The sequence below is a fragment of the Apis laboriosa genome, unplaced genomic scaffold (genome assembly GCF_014066325.1).
Source record: "Apis laboriosa isolate Shangri-la unplaced genomic scaffold, ASM1406632v1 scaffold34_cov151, whole genome shotgun sequence".
In the NCBI taxonomy this organism is placed as follows: Eukaryota; Metazoa; Arthropoda; class Insecta; order Hymenoptera; family Apidae; genus Apis; species Apis laboriosa.
In genome coordinates this window covers 7,843,808-7,854,043 of record NW_025222928.1, presented here as the reverse complement: position 1 = coordinate 7,854,043, position 10,236 = coordinate 7,843,808, and the positions used below count along the sequence as shown (strand labels likewise).

General features: G+C 18.9%; 1 protein-coding gene across 3 annotated transcripts; it reads right to left on the bottom strand.

Annotated features, from left to right (window-relative positions):
• Nucleotides 1–5,780: 5,780 nt before the first annotated feature.
• On the bottom strand, nt 5,781–9,922 carry LOC122714908. 3 transcript variants are annotated; one of them, XR_006346738.1, is made up of 7 exons: nt 9,394–9,922; nt 8,639–9,282; nt 7,803–8,216; nt 7,173–7,670; nt 6,809–6,931; nt 6,303–6,537; nt 5,781–5,975 (listed from the first exon to the last, which is right to left on the bottom strand). XR_006346738.1 is itself a non-coding variant. In XM_043936683.1 (6 exons), the coding sequence occupies exons 2-6, from the start codon at nt 9,270–9,272 to the stop codon at nt 6,443–6,445; spliced, it is 1,764 nt and encodes a 587-aa protein (XP_043792618.1). In that variant the 5' UTR covers nt 9,273–9,282; nt 9,394–9,922; the 3' UTR covers nt 5,781–6,442. The 3 variants fall into 3 exon arrangements, 1 of the variants encoding a protein (XP_043792618.1); XR_006346739.1 differs by having other exon boundaries at nt 7,173–7,664; XM_043936683.1 differs by having other exon boundaries at nt 5,781–6,537.
• Nucleotides 9,923–10,236: the final 314 nt, after the last annotated feature.

The window sequence follows — 10,236 nt, the reverse complement described above, 5'->3', positions numbered from 1 at the left end:
AGAATCGTGCAATGAATTTTTAGATACAATTCATATGATTAAAAGAAAAATATCAGAATGTTATTCTAACAATTCAAATTTATTAGAAGTTTTCTTATTAAAATTTTATTTAATTGGAATGAAAGAGTAAAAGAATAGCATCATGAGGAAAATACTTTAAAAAAATTTTTTATCAAAATTTAATAATAACGATGATAAAATCACACAAGTTTTCGATTAAATAATTTTAGATTCATTTTTTTATTTTTACCAAATAGTATTATCAAATTTATAATGGTATTTTTTTCCAAATTTATTTATCTTACTATTTCTTTTAAAAGAATATAAAATTTCTATTACATGGAACGCATATGCAGAATGTAATATTTCTATTACATGGAAATTTCAATTTTCATAATTCTAATATAATAATTAAAGGAAAATATTATTGACAATGTGTTAAAAAAATATTATTAAAAATAATCAATAAATACAATAAAAAAACAAAGAATATTTCAAATGGAAATTACAAATGCAGATTATTCTACTATAGAATGAAGATAATTATATTTACATAAAACATTATTTGCATTATTATTTGCATTATTTAATGCAAATAAATAAAAGTCATCTTTATAACAAAAAAATTGTTTCATATAACAATAATTTTAATGAATAATGAATAAAAAATAAATTTCTAGAAAATATTTATAATATAAAATAGTATACTATAATTATTAATATAATTAAAATAAAATAATATCTTTATTTATTTAATAAATGAATAGCTTATATTTTAAATAAAACACATCATTATAAATATTAAATATTTATTTAAATTCAATTTTTATAAATTCTTTTATTTACAATATTAAGAATAAAACAATTATTAAATTTAATTTTTCTGTAAAAAAATATTTAATTATATTTTAATGTTATATATGAACAACGATACTATACAAATGAATAATATAAAAAAACTATCAATTATATATTTTTTTTTCCATTTTATATTTTATTAAAGGAAAATATTATTTATTTTAATTGTTTGATTTATACTAATATCATATATTATATATGTTATAACAAAATAAATATATCATTTCAAATATTATATTTAAATACAATGATTTATATTGAGGTAGATAAAATTAATTTAATAATTTAAATATTCATAAGAATCGCATTTGTTAGATGCTAAATTTTAATTTACTATTTCAGTTTTTAACATTCGTTGTATTTGGTAGTAAAAAAAAATGTGAGAAAAAATTTTTTTATCTCACAATAAAATCGAAACGAATAACAAAAATAATTTTTTTAAATTATTTTATTTATATTTTTCCTTATATATTTCTAATTTTTTAAATAATTACTAAATAATTAATTTTTTAATAATTATTAATTTTTTAAATATAATTATTTATTTATATTAATTTAAAAGCTCTCAAGTGCAAATTCAATTATATAGATTTTTAAATAGCCACAAATGTGCTATATGAATAAAAATTCTATATGCAAAAAATTAGTATTGAAAAAATTAAATATAGATATTTAATCAGAGAATATATACTTTTATTCATCATATATATGTGTATATATATATATATATATATATATATTTGTATCGAAATACATAAATTGTTTTATAGTTTCATTTTTTCATATATGAATATGATTTTCATTGATCAAGATTACTAAGAAATTAAAATTATTCTATAGATATTTAAGTCTTTTTTTTATGTTTATACAGATAAAAATGATGTTATATGTTAAAAAAATAATTTGATTAAAATATTTGCTTACTTAAGGCACATATTTTTTTTTCAATTTTTTCATTCATTTTATGATTTTGTTAGCAAAATATAAGATATAATGCAAATATATATAACATAATATAATATAATATATTTGATAGATTTGATGAAAAATAATTGAAAATGAAAAATGAATAATTTTTTTTAATAAAATTTCCTTTTTAAAAAAATAAATTTGAAAATTTATCAAATACGCATAGATTTGTAAATTTTAAAATTCTAAAATTCATTTAAATTATTAAAAGATTTATTCCGAAATAAAAAATTATTTAATTTTAATAAATTTTCAAAATTATAAGTAATTATATTATTTTAAAAGTATAAATTATTTTAAAAATAAAAAGGTATTGTTAGGAATTATCATAATAATATATTTCATTGCATAAAATATGTATAATTTCTATTATTTTTATAGTCTTGATAAAAAAAAATATGAAAATAAAAATAAAAATAAATAAATTATTACTTTATTTTACTAAAATATTTTTGTAACATAAAATATAAAAACTTTAAAAAAATTTCAAAGTATAATAAATATTTGTGAAATCTTTGGAGAGATCTTAATTTTAGAAATCAAAACAAAAAATATGTAAAAATATCTTGAAACTTATTTATTAAATTATAAACAATTAAATTTATATGAAATAAAATGAAAAAATAGAGCGACGAAGATAGAGTTTCTTATTAAATATTAAATATCAAATTGTTAAATATCAATTGTTTCAATTGCTTATAACTTAAAAAAAAATACAAAATAAATTTTTATATGCTAAATTTGTTTTGATTTCTAGAATCGATCTTTAGTATGAATATATTAATATAACGATATCAAAATATTCTTAACTTTTATTATTTCATATTTACTATTTTTTAGATAAATGCTTTATTTTTATATTTTTTTTTTTTAACTTAGTAAATATAACAAACAGTAAACTTGATAAACTATTATTATGATTATAATAAATAAGGATTTAGACTAGTAAAAATTAAAATTTTTTAAGAAGAAAATAAAATTAAAATTTTTGTTTCAAAAATAAAATGTTATTTATATAATAACATTTTTATAACAACGAAATAAAAATTAAAAAATTTTTTTTTTAATTAATAGAATTTGATTTAAAAACAAATATGATAATGATAATGAATAATAATCAAATTGTAACTTTGCATGAATAATGATTTAACCAATGTATCAATTCATATCATATAAATGAAAAGAATTTTTTTTAACTATTTGTTTGCAGTAAAATGACTATTTTTATTTTATTTAATCGCTATATCCCTATATAAATGATATTATTTATTCCGTTTAATATTGTCATTATTAATATAAAATGATAAAAAAATCGTGAAACAATTTTTACAGATTTTATCCATTTATAAATTTAAGTATCGAAGTTATTTAAATATAATTTTGAGGTATATTGTTTACAAAAGAAATATTTAATGTTAATATTTTCATTTCGACTTTTATTTTTTCTACGTATAACTTATAATAAAAATAGATTATTGATAAGATATTTACATACAAATTAAGTTTAAAGTATTAATGTATCTATTAAAAGTAAAACAACTAATTATAATTATAATTATGTAATGAAAAAAGAAAGTTATTGAAAAAAGCGAATCTTCATTCATTAATTAGAATTTAATTAGCAGAATATATATATATATATATATATAAAAATGTTATTTACGCTTAAAGAAATAAAACGTAATAAAAATTTTAACGTTAAATATTTCGTAAACTTTTATTTGTTTGCTCTTAAAATATTTATAGCAATATTTTTAATCTCTATCATCTCAAATCCTATCATTGTGCAAGGTTTTATATAAAAATCAGTATTTTACTTCAGAATTTTCTTTTGTGACTTTGGAATCTTAATCAAGTTGATTTTAAATAGCGAAAATAAATCTTAAATTTATAAACTCATTTAATATTTATAAATTCTTAAATTAAATATATTTTTTGACATAAGAAAAATGAAAATTTTTTAATGGAATAAATTAAATTTTAATAATATATAACTTATAACACTTAAAACGTATTAATTATTCTTCTGACATTTACTTTAAATGATTATAATCACATAATATGTAAATATTATATTTATAACATAATATTGTTTAATTTGGTATAAAAATCATAGAAGTATTTTTGAAAACATTTTCTATTAATTTTAATATAAATTGCAGAGAATATTTTATATAAATCATAATTATAAATAAACAAAATAAAATTAATAAAAAATAAAACAAATTACATAATTCTTTGGAAAATTATTCAAACATAAACATTAATTTTAAATATTAACAAATAAAATCATAAAAATGTATATTTATTAATATTAAATCAACTTAATTTTAATGCATATATAATATGATTAATTTATCTGGAAATATGTTATGTTCATGATATTTTATAAACAATTGAAGATAAAAAAAATATTTTTTATATTTTATAAGAATTATTTCTTATAAAAAAGTCATTTTATAAATAAAATAATTAACAAGTAATCATAATATAAATTTGTTATTCAAAAACAAAGTCGAATCAAATATACATTCATATGAATTTATTTCATTATTGTTATATATTTAAAACGATTTCGTTGTTTGTATATTTAAAAATATATAAAAACATTAAAATAATATATTCAAAGAATAACAATATTTTTGTAAAATATATACTGTATAATATTCACTATTATTATACTATGTATAATATTCACATGTATTTGAAAACTACAAAAACTACAAAACAAAATTATGTTAAGTAATATATTATACATACAGATATATATATTATATATATAAGATATTGTGGAAGCTTCTTAGACATAAATAGGCTATTTTTTTTATATTTTATATATTATGAAATTAAAATATTTATAGCAAATGTAAAATGGTACCCAGAAAAAAAATATAAATTTGTTAGTAAAAATTTAAAAAATATTTACAAATAATCTATATAATTGTTTAAAAATTAGTATTCTCAATTAATCTTTTCATTTTCATATTTTATGTTGTTCATTATAGTAGAGACTGAATGTATTGATTAAAAAAATAAACCCATTACATTGCAGAAAGAATAAACAAAAAAAGTATTCTATTATGGGATAAAGATAAAGAGAATATTGTCAGATAAAAAAACTTAAAAACAATGCTACATGCATTCAAAGTTTTGAAATTTGCTTATTGCGATGATTCGGTACACTACTATATATATAGATAACATAAAATAAAATTTATAATTTTTGAAAGATTTTGGAGAAATATTTTTGATTTATCAGTACATATAGCCTCTAATATAGTTAAAATTTTTGTTCTGATTATTGTTGTAAATCAAGAAATAAACTCTACTTATATGATATTAAATCCAAAATGTTACTTCGTTTACTAATAAAATTTATAATATATTTTTTTCCATTTGTTATCACTTATTTTATGATCATAATAAATCACATGTATTATAATAAGATTTTATATACAAAATGACAAGTATGTGCACATGTATTAAAAAAGAAAATTTACTCAAATTCGCAATATTATTCCATATTGAAATATTGCAAAAATTTCTATAAAAATAAAATAGAAAATAATTATATATCATAGAACTTATCAAAATTATTGGTTCAATTTATTTCTAACAATGCTTAAAATTTAAAAATTTATATTTATATAACAAATGTATATAGAAATAGATATGTATTATATTTATAAATTAAATATATAATTTAAAATTCAATACTATAACTTTTCAGATTTATCATTAAAATATATTAGTATCACAAAAGAAAAATTACTTAATTATATAAGGACTTTCAATTAGTGAATATTTTTCTATTATAATGCTAAATTTAATGTTAAAAAAAAAAACTACTATAAAATAAAATTTTAAATTACTAATTATCTCAAATAGATTTTTTTCTTATTTTATAATATTACTATTGTTTTTTTAATTATATTTTAATATATTATATATGAAATAATATTGCGGTATATATTATTTTTTACTTCATGTGCACATACACAAACATACGCATACATACATACAAAACATATGCAAAGATATATACAGATAATGAAAGAAAAAAAAGCAGAAATAGGAAATAGGAATGCAGCGCCTTGGCGAGAGAGAATCGATGGTACATTTCAAAATATTCCAATTCAACCAACATCCTAAAAAATTGAAAATTTATGTACTTCTTTAATATGAAATACATATATTCTATCAAAAATTCTTTAAAAATTATTTAAAAGAATTATCACAGATAAAATCAAAAACTACTAATATGCAATGTATACAATTTTATATAAAAAAAATATATAATCAAAAATTGTATTCTTAGTAAATAGCATCATAAAATAACATTCTATTACACAAAATACAAATATAATCTATATTAAAATTATTTGCAGTTAGGATATTGACAATAACCTATTATGTATTCATTGACTTCAAATGATAAAAACATATTTAAAATTAAATTATTAATATTTTCTTACTTTCTATTTTTAATTTTCGATTTCCATGTGAAGCATTCAATTCAAGATTTACGATGAATTTAATGTTTTATACACATCGTTTCCACCTCGCATTTTTTTATGCGCTCATATGAACATTTTTAGCAAATAATTATTGTGTATTAGAAGTCATCAATGCCACCATCAGGAACACCAGCACGTACTTTATCCAATACTTTATTAACAAACTCAGTTGAATGATTTGCTATCCGTATTTCTGTAACAATGAAATAAAAAATAATATCTTTTATTCAATATTGATTAAATTTAATTTTAATTTAAAAATAATTAAAAAAATAATTATTCACATTAATATAAAATAAAACAATTAATAAAATTTTATAAAATTTAATATTAGTAAATTTGAGAGATATTGATAAAATGAAAGTTAAATATTTTTTTATTAATTAAATATTATATATTAGTTCAATCAAATCATGCAAGAAAGAATTAAAAATTTTTATACAAAAATTTAAAAAAATACTAACTAGTAGCCAATTTACAATATTTCTCCATTTGACGTGTTAGCTCTTCTTGATTTTCAGGATTAGGTTCTGTTAATTTTGCTGCAAGTGTTTGTTTAGCCTGAGATATACCTTGAATTAATCGTCCTAAAAAATAATTATTTATCTAAATTAGCTTTTTTATTCATAATTTACTAGAAAAAAATTGTTTAACATATATATATGTACATATACAATAAAAATCTTTTTTTTATTTTTTTAATTTTAAAGAAATTTGAATTTTTATTTAATATTGTCGCATATAAATATAATCATATAAATATAAAAATATTTATATGAATATAATCATAAATACTTATTTATATGAATATAATCATAAATACTCAACTGTGTTCTTGTTCTAAGCCGTGTAATTTTATTTTATTTGCTTCATGTTGAGCTTTTTTCTTTAAGCGACATGCTCTTGAAGCAAGTTTATTCTTTTCTTTGCGTGTTTTCGGCCTTGCTGTAAATGGTAATTCGGAAACTGGCGTCATATCATTAATAATACGAGATAATTTATCCAATTCGCGACCTATACTATATAATTTTCGTGGATTTGGAGTAAGATCATTTCCATCTCCTTTTCGAGCTTTTCCACTGTGTTTAATTCCACGAAGTGCACAATGAGGACTAAAAACAGGATCTGTGGCTTCATTTAAAATATGTGGATCTTCAAGACGAGTTCTTGCAACTAATCTTTGTCCTTTTGGTCCTTTTGCTTGAACATTATATTGCCAAAAATATCGTTCTTTTTTATTATGTTTACTATCTCGATTTGAATCCAAACTTCCACTTCCTCCTCTACTTCCATTGTGTTGATCTTCACCATCACTTCCACCTGTATCTATACAAATATTCATTTTATTGTATTTTATACATTATTGTTGATATAAAGATATATAAAATTAAAAATTTTTAAAAGAGAGAATAGAATATTAAAAAATTATTTAATAATTTATTTATAATTTTAAATTACCGTTATCGCTGCTATAATCATCATAATGGTCACTATCATCATCACTATCTTCATAACCTTCATCATGACTGAGATGATCAATATGATACAATGGATCCGGACTAAGCGCGCCTCCTGTACTTATACTACTTGTTGAACCTGCTTCAACAACACCAAGACTTCCAGTGCTTAATAAATGTGGACGTGGCTCTCTACGAGCCCAAATTTGATCTAATCCCATTGTTCTGGTTGGTGCAGACATAGATAGTCTAGAAACTTTAGATTTATTATTTGTGCATCCAACATCCATTTGGCCATGGGAAGTATTATCAAAAGAATTTTCACATCGTCTCATTAATAATTCATGAAGAGCAGATTGTCCATTAGGTTTATTAATTGGATGTGGAGATGTCGAAGAACTTGCAGTTGAACTACCTTTAAAACAATTATTTAAAATTAATTTAAAAATATTTTTTTTTAAATTAATTCTTAAAAATATTTTTTAAAAATATTCTTTTTATTTTAAAATACAAATACAAATATTAGCATATAAAAAAAGAAAAAATAAATTTTTTGAAATATGCACACATATATTTTTAATAAATAATTTTTTTATTATTAATAGCTTCAAAATATTTAAAATATAGTATATTATAAAATATAATATATTATAAATACTGAAGATGTTTTAATTTTATTTCAAATAAAGTTTAATTATTCTCAATTAGAAAGAAAAAATTATTTAATTTTTTTGCTATCCTATGTACTTTACTATATATTATGTTTAAGTCAATAAATAAAAAATTAATATTAATCATTAAATATAAAAATATGAAAATAAAAAATTATATATAAACCTGCAATGTTACTAGTTCCTGGACTTGGAAAAGTATTAGGACTAATTGTTTCTAAATTATCTGCAACATTGATATTTATATTCAAATTAAATCCATGTGTATTTATATATGTTGGAATATTACGGTATGTTGAACCAGACTGTGGAAAACTACTTGGAGCAAATCCAACATTGTTATCATTAAATAATGGGGCAACTGATTGAACTACATTAACATCCATTTTAAATGGTTGAATCCTTTCTTCTGGTAAAAGTAAATCATCAAAATTTAAATCACCAAGAAGTGTATCATCATTTGCATTTAATTCAGCAAGTGTAGGTCCTTGAATAAGATCTGCTTTATCTACTTGTAATATGTCATCATCTTCCCATTTTTCTGTTTTAAAAAAATCATCTAATTGATCAGAATCTACTTTAAATGGTGATTCTATATGATCTGATCTATTGGGCCACATTGATGTCAATGGAGATGGTGAAAATTGTTCATATACACCTCTGGTACTTCTATGTCCTCCTGGTATTGGTACTGATGCTGAAGATGGACCCATTTCTTGATTTGGTTCTTGCTTTATTATTCCATCCATTGGACTAGCTTTGATTTTCGAAAATAATTCAATGTATCCAGATTCTCCCATTAATATAAATCTTGAATTAATTAAATTAAAAGTAATTTTTTAATAAGATTTACTTCAAAAAAGTACTTCATTTACTTCAAAAAATTTAGATTATTTAATATATTTAATATAAAAAACTTACCAATTTCTTTTTTTTTTCAAATATTCTATTCTTTATAGTGATTTAAAATATAACTTTTAAAATCTAAATTTTTCAATAATAAAATATATTTGATAATTAAATTCAATTTGCATAAATTCAGAAAGGACAAAAATAAATTAAAATCCGTATATGTTTACGGATTCAAAATTGATAGTTCAGGTAATTAATAAAATCCTAATATAAGGATTCATCCGTTTTCATACTTTGTGATATTACAAATTAATAACAATCTTCAATCATACGATTACATTCGTATAGTACATTCACCGCCCTCAAATGAAACGACCATGACTTTCGTCAGCAAATATTTTTCTTAGCCAACAACATTGGCTCAAAATATTTTCTGAATTTAATGTCTTGTAAATTTAACTTTTTTCTAGCTTTGACAAAAGATATTACAAACAAAAAATATATATTGTTATTTACTTTTACACTATTTTTTTTAGTTATGCACTGAAAATTCATACGATCCAATCGTAAAACACAGTTTGTTATTGTTTTGCCACAAGATTTCGAGACAGTATCACTGATATTAACATAAATAGGAAATGATCACATGACAAAAGTCGAGTATCCAACCAATGAAAACATTTCACCAATCACGAATAAACCTTTAAGTTGTCAATTACTTATGATTTGTGAATTTAATGTTGATTAGAATATGGTTAAATAAAAATTTATTGAACATTATAAACTCTGAAAAATATACATAATGTTATAAAACTATTAAAAATATAAAGTGAAATATAAAATTTATTTTTATACAAATTAATATAAATAAAGAAAACAATAATAAATATATATAATAAATACTTATAATAA